The sequence below is a fragment of the Plectropomus leopardus genome, chromosome 1, assembly GCF_008729295.1.
Source record: "Plectropomus leopardus isolate mb chromosome 1, YSFRI_Pleo_2.0, whole genome shotgun sequence".
Lineage (NCBI taxonomy): Eukaryota > Metazoa > Chordata > Actinopteri > Perciformes > Serranidae > Plectropomus > Plectropomus leopardus.
Genome location: NC_056463.1, coordinates 16,496,891 through 16,520,422, shown reverse-complemented (window position 1 = coordinate 16,520,422; position 23,532 = coordinate 16,496,891). Strand labels below are relative to the sequence as shown.

Here is a 23,532-nt window from a genome sequence, read left to right as displayed (position 1 = left end):
GCATACACACACACACACATATATAAATTATATATACACTAACATACAGTACTGTGCAAAAGTCTTAGGCCACCCTGTTCTTTAAGCAAGGTTATAATGATTATAAATATTTATTACTCAGTGGTCTCTTCACTAAAATACAACCAGAACGTATAGAAAATATGTATATGTTGTATATGTATACAAAGTCAACAGGCTAAAGTTGCAAGTATTTTTACTCTCCACTTTGCATGTCTTGAACTGTCTTTGGCAAACAATATAGAATTTACAGCCTAGTAATCTTCTGTTATGGTTGGAAACCCTACCATAAGTGAGGCTACACCAGAGGCAGGATAAAACCTATTGATAAAAGATTTTTTTTTTTAAAAAAAAGTAATAAATATAATAATAATAAGTAAAATAAAGAAATTAATAAATGAAATACTCTAGATAGTAGATAAAAGGTAAATAGAAGAATAACGGAACAAATAATATATAAAAATGTAAAAAAAAAAATAATAATAATAAAACTAATACCATCTAGTAAAACAGACTAAAATGTATAAATAAATAGTCAGTAAATAGGTAAAGTTAAAAAAAAAAAATTAAACACCAAACTAAAAAGAAAGGTCTTCTTGGGTATGCACTTAAAAATATCTATATGATCACACACACACACACACACACACACACACACCATATCCTCCTCCTTATGTCTGGTATTTAATGAAATAAACAGAAATGCCCCGGGTGCCATATCAGTGTCAGTCTGCCTGAAGGAGTGCAGTGAAGTCGGGTCAGTCGATAAGCTCACACGCGCAGTGACGTCTGGAAGGTGGGAGCTGTTTCTGAACGTGGCCAACGGGCTGCAGCACCGACTTCACTGTGAGCCTGTCAAACACAACCAACACAGCCGACATGGCGGATTGGGGTGAGAAACTAAAAGTTGGGAAGGATAGCTATCTGTCCGTCACCCGCTTGTCTCAGTCTTTGTAAAACGAGCCGAACATCCACTTTATTGTCAGACTCGGTCGTTAGATGTGGATTGGCCTAACGAATTTCATGTTGTCGTTTTTACAGACGCTGAGACATTCGAGCCGGAGGAGCCGATCAAAAAGGCGGCAGCGATGGATAAATGGGAAGGCGAAGACGAAGATGAAGAGGTTAAGGTAAATAATCGTGTCAAAACACTTATATTTAAGTTAGCCACCGTGTGACGGAGTTAGGCGGGCTGATAGCCGGGCCGGTTAACGCCAAGCTAACGCCCGGTTGTAGCGGTGTTGCCCCCGCTGTGGAGCCATGCTTCAGCGCGGTCTCTGGCTGCCTGTCAATCCTCTGTTCCCGTGTTAGCTTCGTGCTAGCTGACGGCTAACTCATGTGGCTCCATTAAGCTGCCTGTAAGTTAGTAACTCCAACTTAGCTAGCTAACACCAGGCTAGCCATCGGTTTTTAACTGGCGTGACGTTAAATATTAGCGTGCCAGTTGACGGCTGTGGATTCAGTGTAAATTATGTAGTCGGATGTTATTTGTTTTTATCAAGAAGCTGACTATTAACGATGCAGTTCTTGGTTAGCCGGGCTAGTTTCGGATAGCTTGAAGCTAACATTTTACCGGGCCACTCAGCTAGCAAAGCCGCTAGCTCCCACATCAGTCAAAAGAGCTTTAATGTTGTGTAACCTCGACGATAGCGTCGTTAAGTTAAGTGGTTTGGAGTACTCCCGTGTCAATTGTGTGTTTAATGTTGACAGTTATCTCGTCAGGTGGTTGCATTACATGATTATAGGTGATTAGCATTTGTGTCCTGTCCTGGATTCGCTCAGCTTGAGTTACGTTCAACATGAGGCGGCGTTAGCTTGCTAACCCACTTTAGCAACAATCACATGAAATCATCTGGGTTGATGACTCAACTCAAGCCAAGACCGAGGCCTAGAACTTTCCAGCTTTTCATCAGGCGTGTAGTAGGAAACTGGAGCACAGTTGATACTGAAATACAGGTGGTTATGAGCTGAATGTTGACATGGTTGCTGTCCAGAAACCTCGGATTATTGACCCAGGGAAAGTGCTGGTAGAGGCCTCTTCAATTGTTCAGTTTTCTGTCACATATGGAGCCCCAAACTAAAGAAACTGATGATTTCATGTCATCTACAGCAGTTGTCTCTAACCCTTTACCCTTAAGATGCCCTTTTTCTGTCACTGAGTAAAATGTCGACCCCTAAGTGACATATTAAATGGATATTTAATGTAATACTCATTGCATAACAATAACAGTACATAATAATGATAAATTGTAACCTACACAGGGACCACAATAACTGCAGTTTTTTATGTAAATTAGTGATTTTGAGAAGTCTGTGTCATATGAACATTGCAACACAGTGGAGTTTTCTTGTTATTTTTAGGAACTTTTATACTATTCCCTGTCTGTGACATGTACTTTTTTAATAGGCTACTTTCTTGACAAATGAATGTTTTTCTTCTGCTGAAGCTTGATCATAGTTCAGTTAGCTCTTTCATTATTTAAGTTTGTACTCTTCTGAAGAAGGACAAGGATGTTTTGCAGGGTGAAGGCTCTGTGAGGTAGAGTTGCAGCGATATACCAGTTTTAAGATATACCATTATATGAAAGTTGATGATCATCACACTGTGTACTTTTTCTTATCTGCGTTATTAGAAAGAAAAAAGAAAAATGGTCTCAAGTCTTAATTATTTTGATAACAAAAGTGTTTAACCTAAACTAACCTCTCTGTTGTCATTCTTGTAAGGGTCATTCTGACTGATAATAAGAATAACAATTCTGTAATATTTATTTGTAATACTGTCATACCATGAAACCGCTATATTTCCTGAGACTGTTCTCTTACCATGAAAACCTCGTAGTGTTGCAACCCTACTGTGAATATAGCTTATGTCAAGGTCTTCACCATGCCCTTATCCTACTTTTTTTTTTTTAGTTTAATTTTAGTTGTAAAGTTGATTTTTGCTCCTGAGTGAAAAATGGAAGAAACAATAACGTTAATTGTTGTTTAAACTTTTATTTATTGTTAGACTATGACAACATTTGCCAAATGGTAGGACACTTTACATATCTGAGGTAGATTCAAGACCATTATCATCAAAAAAAATGTTGATAAATAAAACAACAAATAGATAAAGAAATATTAATTCTGGACAGGAGCATGTCAGACTCTTTCTGCAGGTTTTAAAATAAGTTGCAAGTGATAATAAATAGACCCTGTTGACTGACGTCTAACAACTTCTGCTGTATAGTGCACAGCACGACGGGCAAGCTGTTTGAATCTCTCTTGGTCTATCCATATGAAGTAAAAAAGCTGTAATAGTGCATTTATGTGTTGATTTTGTAATGTGTGGTTATTATTTGCCAGTGGAGGTCAGCCCGGCGTACTTTTGCTGGCGAATGGGTGGGGAGCTCTGGGCAGGTGTCGTTCTTCTGCACGCACCGTGATGACACGGAGCGGGTTGAAAATTGTCAAAAATTTTTATGTTCATGTTGAAAAAAATATACCAACAAACAGGTTTCCCACAGATCATTAAAAAGTCTTTGCTTTGGATTCAATAATCCAAGACCTTAATCTTAAAACTTTAATTTGTATTAAAATGTCCTAAATAATTTCCCCAAAAGCCTTAAAAATGCTAAGACCTGGGCAATAGGATTTTATGACTTTCTGTTTTTGACCTTTCTTTGTGAATTTATAAAATAATTGGCAATGTCTGTGTATTTATTTTTAAAATAATTTTCCGCATGCCTCTCGCATTAATGTCACATAAATCAGATGCTGGAACCAACAACACTCATATTTTATTTTCATCCGTAATGCTCAGAGCAGACGATCGGGTGTCTGCAAGCTTTGTTGTACCCAGGACAACACACAAAAGTGCAAATTCAATAAAGTTGGCTATTTATTCAAGATTTCACATTTTGGTTGAAACCAATGTTAGGCAGTGCAAACAAAGCTTGTGTATTTTATATTAAAAAGTTCTGATATTCAACTCCGCAGTCAGCACGATGGGAATGAAGGCAGCAGAATCCTGCTCGCAGAGTGAGAAACATAAAATTGCCAAGAACAAAGGCCAGGTATTTTCCAGACCTCGTCTCTGCCACATGACACAGAAGTCATTTTTATGTTGCAATAACTATTTGGACAAAATTGTTTTTAACCCGAAGTAATTGACCTCAGTGTATGTTTGTTTCTATATATCCTTCTGTTTGGTTTTTGTAAAGTTTGTCTAAGTTAATTCTGAGTTGCATTAGCTATAGGAACCCTGTACCCAAGTCGTGATGTCTCTATTAGTTTTCTCTTTAATGGACATAGTGCACAAAAATAGTACTCGAATGGTCAGAAGATACATTTATATTTTTTTAAAGGAATAATGGAACCTAATTTTGGCCAATTGTGACAACCTCATTATTCAGTGCTGGCATTATTATGGCAGAGTGTGGTGTATGCTTCTGTTTTTAAAATGATTTTTGTCAAGTTAACATTTGGCTCTATCCGTGTCTTTTTACAGAGGTTTGCCTGTGTAACCTGCATAATGAAATGGTAACATCCCACTTTGACTTTTTTATTCACAGGACAACTGGGATGATGAGGATGAGGACGAAGAGAAAAAGGCAGAGGTGAAAAAAAATGGTATGTATTTATTTAATTTCTGCCCTTTTCACAAGAACATATTACATTGTATTATATGGTAGTAAGTAGCAAAGTTGTCTGCTGTTACCGCAAATTTATTTTATTCCGTTATTTCAATTTTTAGAGACAAAGGTTTCTGAAAAGAAAAAGTTGAGTGAGAAGATCAAAGAGAAAGAAAACCGGCTAAAGAAAAAACAACAGGAGCTGAAGGAGAGAGAGATGGAGAGAAATGTAAGTTTTTATTTTTTGTGGCTTAAACAGTTCAGTATAATTAACAAACTGTTGTCCTCTCTGTCATCTCCAATAATGTTTTCATTTTAACTTTATAACATCTGTTGTTACAGCAAGAAGAGCTCACTCCTGAAGAACAACTTGCAGAGAAGATAAGAGTGAAGAAATTACAGGAAGACGCAGACTTGGAGCTAGCAAAAGATGCTTTTGGTAAGGCACAAAAAATCAAACTTGGAAAAAGAAATCTTTCTTTTTTCATAGTAACAATTAAATAGTCTTCTACAAATCACAATGCTTCCCTTTTTGTATAAAAGAAAAAAATGCACATTTACTGAATACCCTTTAAGAGAGATTATAGTTTCTAATATGTCATGTTTAATTTGGGTGTTGTTTGCTTAAAGGAATACTTCAGAAAAAAATGACCATTTGTATATCGGTTGGTCATACCGCGTTACCTTAAATTTGTGAAGAAAACGTTTTGAGCTTCGTTTACCACAGCAAAACTATCAAAACATCTTTTCACAAGATCATGCACAACTCATGCAGTATAATCCAGGTATCATTTATCCAGTTATATGCTTAGTACTTTAATCAAAAAGTACTTGAATTGTACTGCATGAGTTGTTTGTTTGTAAATGGATCTTTTGATATAGTGTTGCTGTTGTTAAACAGTGGCCCCAATCAGTCAGTAAATCAAATGTTGGTTTTTCTCTCATGTCTTCACTGAAAACAGCAAAGTTTTCTTCACAAATTCAAGGTAACACAGCATGACTTACTAAAATATACAAATGGTGATTTTTTTTTTTTTTAGCTAAGTATTTCTATGCCTAATTGCTCACTTGGTTACATTTACTTTCCACATTTGAATTTGTTCATATTAAGACTGAATCGGATACTGATAATTGGGAGTTTAAAAAGAATCAGACAATGATGTCAAAATGATCAGACTTTTTTTTGTAAGAGTTGTGACCAAGAAGCCTACTGGTGCTCTCTGGTGGACAAATGGTATAATGGGCCTTTTTCACAGAGGATATTTTGACTTGACAAATAGGAAGATCACAGGCGTAAAATGATAAACTTATTGATTACTGAGTTCCATTTTACAGCTTTTATTTCAGGGTCCCGATATTGTGCATGCTGGCTTAATTTCTAACGAAATCAGAACAGAGCCACTGTTAATATAATTAGTATATCCTGTGCTTTTCCTGCTTCGACAAGTCAAAATGTCTTTGACAGGCAGTGGTGACACTAAAGATGAAACGGTATAAAAAATTTGTACCACAGTTTAAGTGACCAAAATTATCATGATCAGTAAAATTGCAGTATTGCTGAAATGTGAAAAAAAAGTACAGACACACACTGAAAGCATCCTGTCCATGACGTCCTTTCTCCGTCTGTGTCACTGTAAATGAGGACAGGGGATGAGTAGCATCACTGTGTTTGTCTGCTGCACGCTCCCTCTATAAACAATAATGCTGAAAAATCTCCAGAGCGCTGTCACTACTTTCCACCATGTTTTTACTGATACAAAACAAACCTATGTTGCCTGGTGCGCCAGCGCACATGCTAATGGGAGGCTGCTCTTAACTTTGGTTGATGCTGTACAGTATTTACCGTGAGTTTATCAAACACAGTTTTAATGATATTTAAAATTTGAAAAGGTAATACCAACCGTCTGGAATTTTATTCCGGTTACCGTGATTCTAAACGACCACAAATATTGTTTGGCGTTTCGGTAATGCAGTTTCTTGGTGCTGCTGTCATCTTGGCACCCTCAAAATTCAGCATGGCTTAACAACCTTAAGAGTTGGTATAAACACTGATAACACACTGGAGGTTCAATATAAGTCCACATGTAAGTGTAGCTTTGCATCTGTGACTTCATATACCCTTTTATGGATATGTAAAACTGTCCTTTTTATGAATATTTTTTCAGGTATCAGCAGCACTTCAAACAGTGTCACTGGCATTGATGCCATGTGTCCATCCTCCAAAGAAGACTTCACAGAGTTTGAAAAATTGCTGAAAGAAAAGATATCCCAGTTTGAAAAATCTGTGCATTATTCAAGTTTCTTGGATTCATTGTTTCGGGAACTCTGTATTTCATGTAAGTACATCATCTTTTACATTTTTTTTTCCTGAAAAATATTTATTATTACACTTATTTACTATATCAGTACCTTAAAGTTCAATCAAAGCAGGCTTAACCAGTAACTGTTCTTCTTTCTCACTCTCACAGTGGAAGTAGATGACTTGAAGAAAGTCAGTAATTCCCTGTCAGTCCTTCTTAGTGAAAAACAGAAACAAGAAAAAGTGAGTAACTGCATGCATGACTTTTCTCAGATGAATTCTGATCTGCAGTCTGTATTCAGAAGGGGGTGCTGTTCACCAAGCAGTCACCCGATGTGTGCTCATAGTAGAAATTAACCCAGTCTGGTTGCTTGTTCGTGTGTTTATACTAAATCTAATAGTCGTGTATTTGTTAGTCCAAGTTTAATATGTAACTTACCAGTTAACCATCAAAGAAATAACCATGTTTGATTCTCATTTGATTCTCATATCAAATTAAAAAGCTGTAAATATGTAGTCATAAATTCCATATTTTAAAGTGACTTTTATTTTCCTTCACAGCAAAACAAAGGAAAGAAGAAGAAGAAGGGGGTTGTACCTGGAGGTGGATTGAAAGCACAGATGAGAGATGACCTTGACTATGCAGAGTTTGATGGTGGCTACGCCCAAGACTATGAGGACTTCATGTGACACTGGCTCCTTCACCACTGCCCCTTCCCTCTCTCATCCCTCAGAAATGCAGCTGTACCTTCATGCTGTCCAGTGCCATCCTGGAAAATCTGAACTATGTGTTGCCCCCTTCATTTTGCTTCAATGACCAGAGGGACTATACCAGGGAGCATCCAGTCTCACCAACTCTTTATGTTCATACATATGGAATTGCCTTTTCTGTCTCATTCAGCCTCGACTCACACACACACATACACACACATTGAACATGTATTATCTGTTGGTTTACCTGGCTTCAATGGAAAATACATTGTAATTGCTGTTGCCTGATTTTTGCGGGGCTCATTTTTATTAAATGCTGCTCCTGTCAAAATGTCAGATACAATATTAGCAGTTACAAGTGAAGTGACATAGAAACAACAAGGTTCTATGCAAATTCTTTAACCAGAATGTCATGTATATATTAAAGGTCTCACTTACCTGTGGATGTTTATCTCACAGGAAAGTATATAGTATCTATAACTTCGGTTGCCAAAATTCAGAACAATTATTCATCTATCTCTGGAAAGGTTGCATTGTGGGTGATTGAGACTGACGCAACATGTAAGTAGTAGTTGTAATTTTACAGAGAGCACATGACATTCACTGTAAGGTAAAAGGGATAGACAAGTATAATAAATGTGACTTTAAAACCTCACAGCCATTCTCTTGATACATCTCTGGAATATCCTTGAAATTATGGAGCAAAGAGTACTGATAGGTATTTTTTGTGCATGACAAAAATGTAATTTACTAATTTGATTTCTTCTAATGCAGATAAAGTATGGATCAGGCAAGTGGATTAACTTGCTGTTACTGGTCTCCTAATCATTGCTTCTGCAGGCTTGTATCAAGTGTGATGAGGAGCGGGGGTTTATGGGCTTCACCCCACCATGTCTTCATTTGGGCTACAGTTAGTTGAAAGGGGCGTTATTTCTCCTTTTCTTTTTTAGCAATTGACCAGTTTCAATGTTACATGGACAATTGGATACACACAATATGGAAGATACAGCATCTGCAATGTTTTATAAGCATCTAATTTAATAAATCGCTGGTCAAAAGGACAAGTTGTGTTTCTCGTCTTGTTTACAGCTTAAATGCATAAACCAGCACCCTGATGACTAATTTTTAAGGTATGTAATAAATATTCTATTTACAATTTCAAGTAAATATTTACCACAGTACAGATGAAAATGTAATAACTGCAAATATTCCTTGAGAAGTAGCTGCAAGAAATAGGCATAGCTTTGTTTTTTTTAGTGAGAACAAAAAGTCAATATTGAAATGTTTGTATCAAAACATAATGTTCACCCTATCCTCTCCAATCTCTGTTGCAGATGTTAATTTGGTTTTCCAGGAAGAGCCTTGACCTTTGGTGCTGTCGTTTAGCTTGTGGCCTTTGCGGACTTGCCTGTGGGATTTCTGGTGCTTCGTCTACGGCTGCTGCGGGGTGCATTAGCTCTCTGCCGGCGTCGGTTCTGCCTGCCTTCTCCTCTCACCACGCTTGTTACTGCCTGACCTTGAGCAGTCTGCAGGGACTGGAAGACACTCTGGTGTGTCACCTCACGATCTCCACAGGTAAACGTCAGTGCTACGCCCTCGTTGCTCTTCATGACACGAGATGTACCATCAGAAGTGCCGTCAAAACAGCGTCCAAGTGCAATCTCTTTGGCTGTGCGGGGATCCTGGTCTGTTACTGTGTAAATGCCGTAGTTATGGCCAAGAGGGTCTAGAGGTGCCAGCATGGTGAACTCATTGGTGTCATTGTTGACAGCCAGGGGAAGGTGGTTGACTAGATACTCTTGGAGCATAGAGTTGACCTGATCTCTCTTACAGCTTCCTTGTGGAATCACCTTCACCAGGGTACGATCTACACGCTCCTGATCATACAGCATCCCACTGCACTTGAACTCCAGGCACACAGCTGAAATAGTTGCCTGGTCCATGTCACGAATGCTGCGAGTGTCTCGGAGGCCATACAGCTGGCCTACAGTCTTCGGGTGGGTGCCACCCATGTTGCGGGACCTCACATTGATCTCATGTGGGCTGTTGATTTTGACTTTGATGTAGCAAGCCCGGTACTCCATCGGCTTGGGCCACCAGCTCAGGTAGTCCTCCGTCCAGCTCATTGGGTCATCTTCATTGAACGGCACTGTGTTGTAATCGTAGCGATCTCCTTCTACTCTTGAGAAGCGGAAGTGTGCCGCACTGAACGGGGCCTCCTCACAATCTTTCAAGTTCTCAAATGCATACACTGGTCCGTTGCTTTCCTCAGCTGTGTTGGGGCTTGGTTTTGCCACATTGATGCTGAATGCAGTCTTCTTTACTCTTGGGTCCTCGTGGTCTGTCCGCCTGTAGTTCAGCTTATCCAGGTAAGGCTGGGGCACTCCAATGAGGTTGGGATTGAGTTTGGGAGCAGAGGAGACAGCCTCCAGCTCCTCTCCTCCAAGGTTGGCCATGACATAGGCAGAGTAGGCATCAGCTTTTTGTTCATCACAGAAGGCGGGAAGACAGGCGCCATTGGGACCAGTGATGACACTGTCAAAACGGCCCCATGCACGTGGGTTAGTGGAGTAGCCAGCTGTGGGCTCCATGTTTATAAGACTCACCACAACTCCCTCCACCTGCTCGCTGGGCATGAAGCGTTCACTGCGGAAGGCCCTCACTTTTACATAGCACCTGCGGTTTTCTGGGACGTCCAGGTTAAAAAGACGTCTCTCTCTGATCTCCATGTTACCTATCAGGAAGGTCCTCTCCTCCCTTTTGCCTCTTTTTTTCTTCTCCATCTGCAGACTCCCCTCCTCCTCCCACAGGCCAGTGTCAGGGTTCAGTGACCACAGCTTCATGGTATCGAGGTGCTCAGACATCTTCACCTGGGCAGAATCCAGGAAGACCTTCACTTCACCTGCGTTCAGGGGCTCATTGTTTTCCTCACCTCTAAAGTCAACTGAGAACATCCCGTAGGTTCTCAGCGGCAAGGTATCTCCTTCATCTCCTACGAAGTTGAGATCACTTTGAACTGTAGCAGCTGTGGAGACATCTCTGGGGTCGAGGAACGTTACGCTAGCATTAACATTGCCTGTGAAGACTTCTCCCTTTTCCGTGTAGAAGGAGTAGGGGGGAATCTGGATTTGAACCATTGACTCCTGGCCTTCCACCTCCCCGAGCTCCAGAGTGTTGATTTCCGTAGAGCTGATGGTCACAGGAGCTTTCTTCCTCAGGAGTTTGATCTCATGGTAAACAGCCCCTCCTTTGGGGTTAAATGGGAGTACCTTTGTGGTGTTGACAAACTTATGCATGTTGTCCACAAAAGTCAGGACTAGCCTCTCTGTGTCCGGAGGAACCTGGACGGAGAATGTACCTTTGTAGCCCGTGCGGCTGATTCTGACACCATTCATAAAGACATGGCCAAACCTCATTGGCTCACCATTGTCTGCAGCAATGGCCCTACCGTGCACAATAGCCTTGGTGTCCACACATTTCTGGCAGCCGCACTCCGTCACCACCATGGTGGGCAGTTGGTAGCCCTGGCATGTTAGCTGCCTCTCCTCCATCTTTTTGACACCACAGCAGTAAGCCACTTTGTCTTTGCACCTGATGCCATTGTCCAGCTTTCCAGCGCATGTACTTGAAGGGCACTTGCCCACATCGTAGTAGTAGGAGTCTGTGCTGTTTTGGTAGCAGTCATGTGGAAGCCGGATGAGGTGAGATTCAGGCGTTGGATTACATGAATGCTCATCTCTACCTGTGGAAGAGATGTAGGAATCAAAATGTTTATTTAGTTTGTTCATACTGCAATCTTTCTGAAGAAAAATACAATATGCGCCTTATTGATTTGTTGAGAACGCACCTAAGACTTTGAGTGTAGCTGGTTTGGTCTTTATAGCCCCAGAGGGACCACTTGCTCTGCAGTAGTATTCCCCAGTTTGCTCAAGACGCAGATTTTTTAGGACCAAGGTGCTCTCAGAGTGCTCCTCGAGGAGACTGTCGTTATGAAACCTGTTGTTTGACACAGAAAAAAGAAGTACAGTCACTGAATATACCATAGTATTTGCACATCAGATGCATTTTTGTGACTCAATAACATTTGAGCACTATGATTTCACTGTTGCAAGTCCTACCATTGGTACTTGTCTGGTTGTGGTGTTCCTGCCACTTTGCAGCAGAAGGCAGCAGTTTGTCCCTCCCTGCGGACCTTGCTCTCAGGGTTGCTCAACACATGAAGCTTCTCTGACAAATCACAATTGGAGATAAAATTACACATCAATTTTAGCTTCTGTACATGTTTAAACTCGTCAGTAATATGCAGCTCAAACTGCAATCAGTAGACATTCGCTCTACCTGTTCTTTTCAGCTGAACGCTGAGGACAGAAGTTCGTTCAGCACTGTGGGGCACAACAACACTAAGGGTTGCGTGACCCTGCAGGCTAACTGTCAGGGTGGTGTTGCCATCTGGGCAGATACCAGGGATGCGGAAATGCCCGTTGTGGTCGGTAAGAGTAAGGAGTTTGCCATAGCGAAGGATGGTAGCCCCCTCAGCAGTGAGACCCCCGGCACCACGAACAGAACCAAGCAAGATGTGTTCTTTACACACACACGCGTCACACTCAGCATTCACCTTTCCCATCACGCACTGCAGGGAGCACTCTAAAAAGAATACAGAAAAGTTAGTCATTTTGTGAAAACTGGACCTCCAAGATCTGATGACTGAAATTGCAGGAGAAGGCTTTATTTCACCAAATTGGGGCTAGTTTACCTGTTTGTGGGCACTCAGGTCCATTGCATGCTTTTCCTTCTACTTTTGGCCCACTGCAAGGTATAGAGCGAGACTGGCAGTTTCTGGAGCGCAGCTGGACCCCAACCTGACCACAGAGGGCAGGGCATGGGCTCCAGTCTGACCATGGACCCCAGTTACCTTGAGTGTTCTCGCTGTCTGTTGGAAAAAAAAATGCAAGGCATGGTCAGATAATCGCTTGAAGCTCATCAGCAATGAGGTGTTCTCTTATATCATCAGTTAAGTTTTAAAGTAAAAGACTCGGCTGAACAGTCTTGCCTTTACTCTGAGAAAAACTATTGCTGACTGAATGAATTAAAGCTGTTATGAGACTGAACCTTTGGGACAGAGAAAACGGACTGCGTAGTTGGAGCAGTTGCGTTCAGGGCCCTGCTCCTCATTGAGGCACCAGAAGCCCACAGAGGGGTCTGCGTGGACCGTCTCCCCAGTTTCACGGGCTGGGACCCATTCAGTGGTCCTGGCTTCGATTGCCTTGGGAGTCTCACACACTCGGGCACGGTAGTAGAAGCGAATGGCCTCCAGCTGCTCATAGTCTCCGCGACCCCCTGGGTGATCAACGTTGAACCATGTGGTCCATTCGTAGTTGTCTGGACAAAATACAGAAACATGTTAGGAACGTGACATGAACCACCAGAAATAAAAGGCCCTGTGCTGTTATGACTACACTTTTGGTTTAAAAGTTACCATCAGAGTCTTTGTTGTCTCTTCTCCACGATCCTGTGAGAGACAAATCAAAACTTGTGATCTTTTTGTTTTTTACTATATTGCATGTGATTGAAGTACATAAACATTCATATGTGTATGTACTTTAGTTCATCGACTCCAAAGTCAGTGAGATGTGCAGTATTTAAAACATTAAATGAAATCATAAAATGTATAAAATCCTGTTAATCTTGAGTACAATGTTTCTGTATCTTTTAGTTCTGATTTTGAAAACCTTTAAAGGAGTACTACACCCACCAAAAAGACCATTTGCATTTCAGTTAATCATGCTATGTTACCTTGAATTCATGAGGAATGTTTTTTTTTCTCATTTGCTGCCACGGAAAACGACAAACATCGATTTATTGATAGATTGGGGACCACATTGAACAACAGCTAAAACTGTATCAAAACATCTGTTTACCAACCATCACACAACTTGTGTAGTATAGTGTATATAGTATATGTTCGCTGTTTTCCGTGGAGACGTTAGAAAAACAGGTTACTTCACAAATTAAAGATAACTCAGCATGACTAATCAATTTACAAATCGTCATTTTATGGGTGAAGTGTTTCCCCTCAGTTAGTGCAATATTTATTATCTCTAGAGGTTCGAGTGATGCTTCAGGAGGAAAACACTCCTTGCAGGTGAGTATGTGTATTCGTAAAAATCTGCAAACTGTGATTGAGTTGTTGTTGTTGCTGCTGTCTAACACAAACCCTCATGTCAGTTTTGAACATAAACATTGACCACTTGACTGATTGAGAAACCACACACAGGAAGAACACAGCAGGGGGGTATCTGATTTAGAAAACATAGCTGCCCACAAACAGCCTGGTTTTAAAACCACAGCAGGAAGATACTTTTAGCTGCAGGCCAGTGTTTGTAGGAAAGACATCTAAATTACACAATGACATTCAATTTTCCTTTGTCTGTACATTGTCTGTTTTTATCAGCCTACCTACCTTTAATCATTCTCAAACTTTGCATTGCACAACTGTGTGTCTGTGTTTTGACATTTTCAAATGTCCCCATCTGTTTTTCAGAATGTGTGTATGTCTGTATGGTGTATTGCATCGGTGACTGACCCACCTTGAGCTGCAACAACAGTGGCTGCAGTGATTCCCAGGATGAGAAGAAGAAGAAGAAGAGGCTTCACCGACATTCTCTCACGCTGCCGCTACGTCTGACCCTTGAACTTTCACCTTGCCTAATGTGCGTTTCACACCAGAAACTCCAAAGAAGCTAAAGTCCAGCAGCAGAGCCTCACTGGTAAGAAAATTAAGACACACACACAGACTTCAATGTTGCATTCAATCTAAGACAACCCATCCCTTTTAATTACCTGTAGATATGAGTCACATAGAATTCATGTTATCAAAATCTACTTAAACAAAGTTTTTTAACTTTATAAAACAGAATAAAGCAAAAGATCACACCTAGAACAAAAATGTGTCTTTAAGCATAGATTCTATCGTCTTTGTCCTTTAGGGTGAAAAAAAAAATGGTTTGGCCAAAGCCCCCCACTCAGATTACACATCTGTGTTAGCCATCACCATTTGTCACTGGACCGCTCAAATATTTCTGCATCCACTGATGAGAAACTGCAGGTCAAACACCCACGCACATACATAAGGTTTGAATTTGTTTCCTAAAAAAAAAAAAAAAAACCCTTGCCTTTGAGTTGAAATAAATTATTTTGATAAAATAAGTCCCTAATGAGTTACAGGCAATACATTAGAGTGCAGTAATTACCAGAAAAGCTATTAGCAGATATGCAAGTAATGTGAGGCAAAGACTAATGTATCATACATGATCACTGCAATTACAAATGACGACAATATTTAAATTACGGACTCTGAAATTAAAACAAAGTCTTCCCTTATTTTAATCTGAAACCACTTTAAAAATTTGGTGATTACATTTTTAATCATATACAAAACAGGCATATATATATATATATATATTCTGCCTGCATAGTTTAAAAATAACTGCTCAGCAAACTGAATTTATATAATAATCTGTCTCTTTCTTACCTTCTTGTTGAGCGCACGAGTCTGGTTCTTTCTCTATAAGAATGCCCTTCTTTCTCTCTTTTTTCTTTCCTTATATTCTCTCACATCTCTCTCCTCCTCCGTTCTTCACTCTGGCTCAGCTCGCTCTTCCACTGTCTCCTTTATACCTCCCTGCCCCCAGCACCCCTCCCTCCTCCCTTGGCAGTGTGCCACAGTGTCTTTTGATCACTCTGTTATCCTTACAGTTTTTCACCTTCAATTGTAAAACCATGACACCTGACGGTAAAGAGTGCTACGTATAAAAAGTCAGTCAGGGTGGCAAAGTAACAATTGCTGGCGTTAATAAATTGATCTCCTGTGTGGCATCTGACTGTTTATCCACACTTATTATGTAATGTTAACAGACCAGAAACATGTCTTTGATCAGTCTGCAATCACATAGAGGGAATTTAATAGTCTTGAGTTAGCAAAAGCAACCACTGACCCACAGACCCTCACTGAGCCTCAATATGCAAGTGTGCACAAGCAGTGCGTTTCTTTACCGTTGTGTTTCAGTGACAATAGAGAGACGAATGGAGGTTTTGCTATTTGTAACAGTTAGATGTCGTCAGTGTGAATACATAAACAAGTGAGAGATTCTGCAAAAGCATCGTGTAAAATGTGGGTGCATAAAGTCAGTGTAACTAACTTAATAAGTGGGTTATAAGTTGGTCAAACTAATGTTGCCCTCTTCAAACAAATGTATCACCTTTGCGAACATTCCCACAAAGTCAGATCATTTTAGTTTGAATGATAATAGTCATTATGTGCCAAACTGCTGCAACCTGTTACTGCATGTTTGTCCCAGTTGTTATTTAACTGTCAGGCGTTACTTTTTTGAAAGAAGAAAAGCTCAGACAAAAGTTCAGCTGTCAACATTCCCCCTTTTTTATGCCCCCGATCATCTAATTTTAAATATTTGACCATAATGAGTCTGACTTATTACCATAGTTGTGCAGTGCATACTTATGTTTACATTAATATTCACAGTGTTAAATTTATATGTTTGCCAGCAGAATGGCTCTATTTTGAGAAAATATAACATGCACCACAGGTTGTCTATATTTCACATGGTGCCTGAAAGTATTTCATAAAATATTTGTGGATAGGAGGGTCAGTGTGATTCTGCTGTGGCAGGAAGCTTTGGGAAACAGAAAGACAGGATGTCTCCTCAGCAATACTGACTTCACGTACAGTTTGTACAGTTTACAGTGTACTGCAAGATGTTCCTGAAAGGGGTTAGGAAGAGTGTTTTATTTAATGCAGCCCAGCCGAAAATAAATGAAAAAAACAAAAAAACCCATCAATAATATATTTGAATTTGGGGATAGTGTTGGACACTGTTACAAAATCCCTAAGTTTATTTAACCCTCTGAGTTTACACTGTTTTGTCTACTAATACAGGTAGTGGAAGATATTTGACTTAAATAAAAATAGCAATACCTCACAGTACCGCTACATTCAAACTCTTAAGTAGGCACACAAATATATTGGCATCAAATTATATGCAAGTACCAAAATCAAAAATACTTATTGCAAAGTGTGGCTTATGTTTTACCCCATAATAATTAGAAATGCATACATGCATTCATCACTTAATGTTGTTGCTAAACATGAAGCCTATTTTAATTACTTTGTATACTGCAGGGTAGCTTGTTCAATAATAATTTATTAGTTATAAGTCTACAAGTATGAAGTTGCAAACAATTGAATTATTCAGGTAAAGTACAAGTACCTTGAAATTGCACTTATGTACAGTGTTAAAGTACATATTCCTAGTTACTGAAAGGGTCAGAGAGAGACTTGGAAAGGATGTCGAGCAGCAGATTCTGAAAAAACACGCTTGTGTTCGTCATGTCTGTTAGAGATCCTGTAGTCTTCAGTATTTGTTGTTTTTCCACACCACATTCATTAGCTGACCTCATTTTGTCAATTACAAGGCAAAGAAGACCTAACAGAGGAAGTTTATAACCTATAACCACCTCAGTCTTTCCAATCTTCCCTCAGTTTCCAGGACAGGTTAGGGTACAAATGACGATAGTGCTCTCAGAAGAAAAACAATTCAGTTCAACAAGAACAACCTTTACTTCATATTTACCGTCCACCAATTACAGTGTTTAGGAGGTAAAATCAGGAGGCAGGTAAGGAAGGACCAAAGCAATGCTCCAGGGACATCACACACTAAATCCTCAATACAGTCATTTTTTCTCCATACAGGAGAGGAAGAACTGATGATAAAACACTTGCTTTTACTGCTGCATTTATATGTGTTTGTCTGGAGGGCAAAGGTTTTCATTAACATGGCGAAGTGAATTTGGTAGACTGTGAATTCTAGGTTAAATTCATCAGTATTGCTCATATTATCTTAGATCATGTATTTATCCACCAGCCTACATCGTATTAATTCCAGATGTTAGGTTCTTTCAAGTCTCATTACTTGCAGCCGGAGAGGACAGCGGCTTTCAGCAGCAGCATATTTTTACAATATTTACGAGTCGTTTGGAGAGGACATATTTATGGCACTTTTTAGCTTCTCAAAAGACTTTATGTCTCTGTTTAAACAAGGAGGACAGAGGTGATCGGTAATGATGTGAGGATAGGAAAGTGAGAGAAGTGAGAAACTGAACACACAAACACAAAACTTTTGGTTGCCAGGGCAGGAAAGGACACGGCCTGCTTTCCAACACGCTAGATTTCATACAAGTGAGAAACACTCTGCAACATTTCTTGGAATTGCATCAAAGGAGACATAAATATGAAAGGGATTTTTATTAATTTCCTTTTTACAGGGAATAATTTTAACAAGCTGCACTATTTAATGCAGAAGGAATGTCTGTCATCAAGCCTGTCATCATTACCTCTGACAGCAGCTGTCACAGTGAACTAAAAGTCATTAATATAGTAATATTGTGTTGCACAAAAGTCATTAAGTTTTGGGAGACAGACTAAAATATGATACTTTTGTGCTGTTTTGGACGACATACTAAAGTAAGACTATTTTTTGCTGTTTTCGACGACATACTGTACTATGACCTTATGGTGGCATTTTGGACAACACACTATACAATGACTTTTTTGTGCTATTTTCATGGACTGCATTCACTGACCCGCAAAAACGTCACATTTTAGAATGACACCACAGATGGAGTGACACAACCCCTCCATTGTTTGTCCTTACTATAGTATGGCATTTTTGGTTGTTTTTTCGACAATGGTGTTTTGCAAAATTCTATGCTATTGCTTGTCTCCGTTTTATATGGTTTTCAGTTGACATTTTTTCAGTTGACATTTTTTGCCATACTAAAGTATGGCATTGTCTGTTTCGACATGCTATATTATGGTGTTTTGGGCCATTTTTGCAATATTCTAACAAAACTAAACCAAATCAAAAATGGCATACGATAGTAATGGCATGCAAATAGCATGCCGAGACACGCCATAGCATAGAATGTTGGAAAAAAACGGCCAAAAACACTATAGTATGCCACGTTGAAAAAACGACTCAAAAAGCAATACTTTGATGTGAGTCATTCTCTCCCGTCTCCCACCTTTCCTGTCTCTCTATAACTGTCTTATGAATAAAGGGAAAATTCTCCAAAAATAATAATAATAAATAAAAATAGAAATACAGCTGAAAACAACATGAAATAGCATACCTAGACACACCATAGCATAGAATGTTGCAAAAGTGACCCAAAATATCATGATATGTTGAAAAAATGACCGAAAAGGAAAGGCAAAAAAAAGTCAAAATATGACATGTCCACGAGAAGCCCCAAAACACCTCAAAACAGTATAAACTAGCGTGCTGAGACAAGCCATAGCATAAAATGTCAAAAACAGTATGAAATAGCATACGCAGTTATACCATAGCAAAAAAGGCTCAAAACAGTCAAAATATGACATGTCCCAAAAACAGCTGAAAACACCTCATAGCAGTATAAAATAGTGGGCCGAGTTATGCCATAGCATAGAATGTTGCAAAAACAGCCATATAGCATGTTGAAAAAATGACCATGTCAAAATATGACATGCCCAATCTGGAAGGGGGTGGTTTTTAGTCTGTTCAGACCTGCCTCCCCAGCTCTGCCTCCTCTTTGTTTCTTCTCTATTATTGCTCTCTGGCCTTAATACTCATAGTCAAGTCAAAATTGCTGATTAGTGACCCTAGGTTCTTCATTGAGCGCTTTTCCTTTTTTGGAGCATAAGTTTCTTTTAGTTGAACTGATACACTGAGCTCCCTTCACTCCTTCACTTACTCCCTTCGCCTGAAAACGCTCATGTCTGTTTGCTGCATTATGCTAACTCTGTTGCCTCTCTGGAGCATTCCCGCTCCCTTTTCTCCTAGTTTTCCCGGATCCTGGCAGCAACCTTGGCTGTGCTTGATCGTGGTGATAGCTGTGCTGGTGCTGTGATCCTTCCTTTGGTCGTGCTTGGTCTCGCACGTGCTGTGGCAACTACACCCCCGGCTCGCAGTGACTGTGGTCTTGGTTTTGCCACTGTTGTGGCCCTGCCTGAAGCTACGCCTGTGTTGTGAGTCCTGGTTGCGCAGATGCCGTGATCGTGCTCGATGCAACCCTCTACTGCCTTTGTTATGAGCCACGCCTCCACTATCAATATACGTATGGGAATCTTATCAATACCCACAATATTATCATAGAGTTCATTTAGTAAGTTTACACCTATCACTATTGTAATATGACATGCATCTCCTTCCATTATTTCTGTGCATCTCTCTCTCTCTCTCTCTCTCTCTCTCTCCCTCTATCCTTCGCTTTCCTTTTTGTCATGATTGTATTTCAACTGTTATTTACGATGTTTATTGCTCGCCATCTGTTCCACGCTATACCATAAAATGTTGCAAAAATGGCCCAAAACACCATGATATAGCGTGTTAAAAAAATAATCGTAAAGGCAAGGCTATAGTTTGGCAAAAAAGTCAAAATATGACATGTCCCAAAAACAACTGAAAACACCTCAAAACAGTTTAAAATAGCATACTGAAAGAAGCTATAGAAAAAGAAGTGGCAATAATGGCCCAAACCACCAAGATATAGCATGTTCAAAAAAATGACATAAAAACCAAGTCTATAGTATGGCAAAAAAGTCAAAATATGTCCCAAAAGCAGATGAAAACACCGCAAAATAGATTAAAATAGCGCTATATAGATGCTATAACATAAAAAGTTGCAATAAAGGCCCCAAACACCTCAAAACAGTTTTAAATACCACGCTGAAACATGCTATAGCATAACATTTTGCCAAAAAAAGCCCCAAAAGCCAAAATATGGCATGTTGAAAAAATGACAGAAAAGGCAAGGCTATAGTATGGCAAAAAAGTCAAAATATGACAAATCCCCAAAATTGCTAGAAACACTGCAAAACAGTTTAAAATAGCGTGCTGAGACACGCCATAGCAAAGAATATTGCAAAAAACGCTAGAAACACCAAAATATAGGATGTTGAAAAAATGACCGAAAAGGCAAGGCTATAGTATGGCAAAAAAGTCAAAATATGACACGTCCCAAAAATTGCTAGAAACACCGCAAAACAGTTTAAAATAGCATGCTGAGACACATTATAGTACAGGATGTTGCAAAAAAGGCCAGAAACACCAAAATATGGCATGTTGAAAAAATGAGCGAAAAGGCAAGGCTATAGAATGGCAAAAAAGTCAAAATATAACAAATCCCAAAAATTACTAAAAACACAGAAAAACAGTTTAAAATAGCGTGCTGAGACACGTCATAGTAAAGGATGTTGCAAAAAAGGGCAGAAACACCAAAATATGGCATGTTGAAAAAATGACCGAAAAGGCAAGGCTATAGTATGGCAAAAAAGCCAAAATATGACACGTCCCAAAAATGGCTGAAAAAACCACAAAACATTTTAAAATAGCGTGCTGAAACACACAGCATAAAAATTTCATAATAAAGGCCCAAAACACTGAGGTATCCATCTTGAAAAAATGACCAAAAAGGCAAGGTTGTAGTATGGTAAAAAGGTCAAAATATGACATGTCCCAAAAATGGCTCAAAATACCATACCAAGCAATAAATACAAAACAGTTCAAAATAGCATGCGGAAACACGCCATAGCATAGAACGTTGCAAAAAAGGCCAAAAACACCATGATACAGCATGTTGAAAACATGACTGAAAAGGCAAGGATTTAGTAAAAATGTTACATGTCCCAAAAACTGCTGAAAACGGCATAAAATAGTGTTTTGAAAAATGCCATAGGATAGAATATTGCAAAAAACTGATAAAAACACCATAATATGCCATGTTGAAAAAATGACCCAAAGAGTAATACTATTCTACGGCGAAAAATGTCTTTGAATGAGATGTTACAAAAAGAGCTACAAACTGCAAAAAATAGTGTGCCAAGACACGCCATAGTATATAATGTTGCAACATTGCCAAAAACTCCATTATATAGCATGTTGAAAAAATGACCTAAAAAGCAATACTATAGTATGGCAAAAAATGTCAAAATATGACATGTCCCCAAAACAGCTGAAATCTGCATAAAATAGCGTGGTGAGACACGCAATGGCATAGGATGTGCCATAAATGTCCAAAAACCCCATGATATAGCATGTTCAAAAAATGTCAAAATATGACATATCCAAAAAACAGCTGGAAACGACAGCATTCACAATGTGCCAACGGACTAAGCTCATCCCCCTAAACGAAAAATGCCTAGAAAACAACAATTTTGACGTGTCTCAACATGCTATACTATTTGGTTTTCATCTAGTTTTTTTTCTTTTTTGCTATATTTTGACATTTTACAACATATTATACTATGGCATTTTGGTGGTATTTTGGACGACACACTATAACATGACTTCTTTGTGCTATTTTGGACAAAAAACCCATTATAGTATAGTCTGTAATCAAAAAGTAAGAAAACAGTTTGTCAGAATAATTCAACCTATAAAATGTCAAAAATAAATATTATACTATATACTATGTGCAAAGAAGTTATCGTATTTCAAAAGTCACAATATGATATGTCAAAAAATGTCATACCGTATAAAAAAAATTTCAGTGGACTATGTCACAAAAAACGTCATACTAAAATGTTATACATTAGTGTTTCATAAAAAAAGTCATAACATAATATGCCATTAAATGTCATAGAATAGTATGTCTTAAAAAGGCCATAGTATAATTTGTAGTGAAAAGTCATAGTATAGTATAACTACAGAATATGTTGTTAAAAGGTCATACTATGTGTCGTAAAAAAGTCATACTATAATGTCTAAAACATCATAGTATACTGTGTTGAGAAGTCATAATACAATGCCATTAAAAATCATAGTATGTCATATTGTTGTATGTCATAAAAGTGATAGTATAGTATGTCGACAAAAGTTACACTATAGTGTGTCAAAAAATGTCATAGTATCTCATAAAACGGCATAGTATAGTTTGTCATAAAAAAGTCATATGTAACAAAAAAAACGACACTATGTCATAAAAAATTTCACAGTATAGTGTGTTGTAATAAGTAACATTGTAATACATGGAAAAAAAGGTCAAGGTATAATCTGTCAAAAAATATGTCATAGTATACTTACTAAGTCAAAAGTGCACCACTCTTACTGACCGTCATGTGGGACAAGGACGCAGAAGGTTTTAGTGTAACATACACTTTAAAAAAGGTTCTTCATTTATACCATTGTTTGCTTATTAAAAAAATAATTACAGAAAAGCAAAAAAAGGGACTTTCTTACAAAACGTGTTTAACAACTTAAAACCTTTGAAGTCCCAGCAGCTCAGCAGGGGGGAGGGGACTTTGAGTTAGTATAAAATATTTCTTTAGTTTACACACTCTGAGTGTCTCTCACCACACTGAAGATTAACAGTATTTGATCGCTTTACACCCGGCAGCGTATTTAGTAAGAGAAATGAAGCACTCTCAGTGAACCCTTCCCAACAATCTGCCAGTGATGGGATCAGGTTTTTCTCAGAGGTGCTGTCTGTGATCCAAACTAATTTCATCCTCAATGAATGAGGGAAACCTGTCCTGGTAATCGAGGTGGCCTGTTTTCATCAGACATGTGCTTGCCCAAAAGTCAAAGGTGTTGACTTCTAAATGTCTTAACAATTTCCCTGAACTAACGTGGAGGAAGTAGAGGGGTCTCTCTCTCCCTCTATGTGATGCCGGGCCCCTAATGACAGTAGCAGAAGTTGCTCTGCATACTTTCACTGGTAGAGTCATTAAATGGACCAACCCCAGTGCTCTCTGTCTAACCTCTGTCTCCTCTCTGTCCAGGAAACATTCACAAATCTCAGTCTCTGTCTCAGCAACAAGAGTCTTCCTTGTTTAAC

The 23,532-nt window shown here is 39.0% G+C and overlaps 2 protein-coding genes across 3 annotated transcripts; one reads left to right on the top strand and one right to left on the bottom strand.

The window, feature by feature from the left end:
- The first annotated feature begins 772 nt into the window (after window positions 1-772).
- eif3jb (eukaryotic translation initiation factor 3, subunit Jb) lies at window positions 773-8,702 on the top strand. The gene is made up of 8 exons (XM_042491762.1): window positions 773-910; window positions 1,060-1,148; window positions 4,572-4,629; window positions 4,754-4,860; window positions 4,974-5,070; window positions 6,797-6,967; window positions 7,100-7,173; window positions 7,492-8,702. Exons 1-8 carry the CDS (start codon window positions 898-900, stop codon window positions 7,618-7,620), a joined length of 738 nt encoding a protein of 245 aa, XP_042347696.1. The 5' UTR covers window positions 773-897; the 3' UTR covers window positions 7,621-8,702.
- LOC121945283 (cartilage intermediate layer protein, nucleotide pyrophosphohydrolase) lies at window positions 7,549-15,261 on the bottom strand. 2 transcript variants are annotated; one of them, XM_042489789.1, is made up of 9 exons: window positions 15,173-15,261; window positions 14,229-14,405; window positions 13,118-13,150; window positions 12,751-13,020; window positions 12,395-12,571; window positions 11,980-12,285; window positions 11,760-11,868; window positions 11,489-11,637; window positions 7,549-11,383 (listed from the first exon to the last, which is right to left on the bottom strand). In XM_042489789.1, the coding sequence occupies exons 2-9, from the start codon at window positions 14,299-14,301 to the stop codon at window positions 9,024-9,026; spliced, it is 3,477 nt and encodes a 1,158-aa protein (XP_042345723.1). In that variant the 5' UTR covers window positions 14,302-14,405; window positions 15,173-15,261; the 3' UTR covers window positions 7,549-9,023. The 2 variants fall into 2 exon arrangements, with proteins under 2 accessions (XP_042345723.1, XP_042346497.1); XM_042490563.1 differs by lacking the exon at window positions 13,118-13,150.
- Between the last annotated feature and the right edge of the window lie 8,271 nt (window positions 15,262-23,532).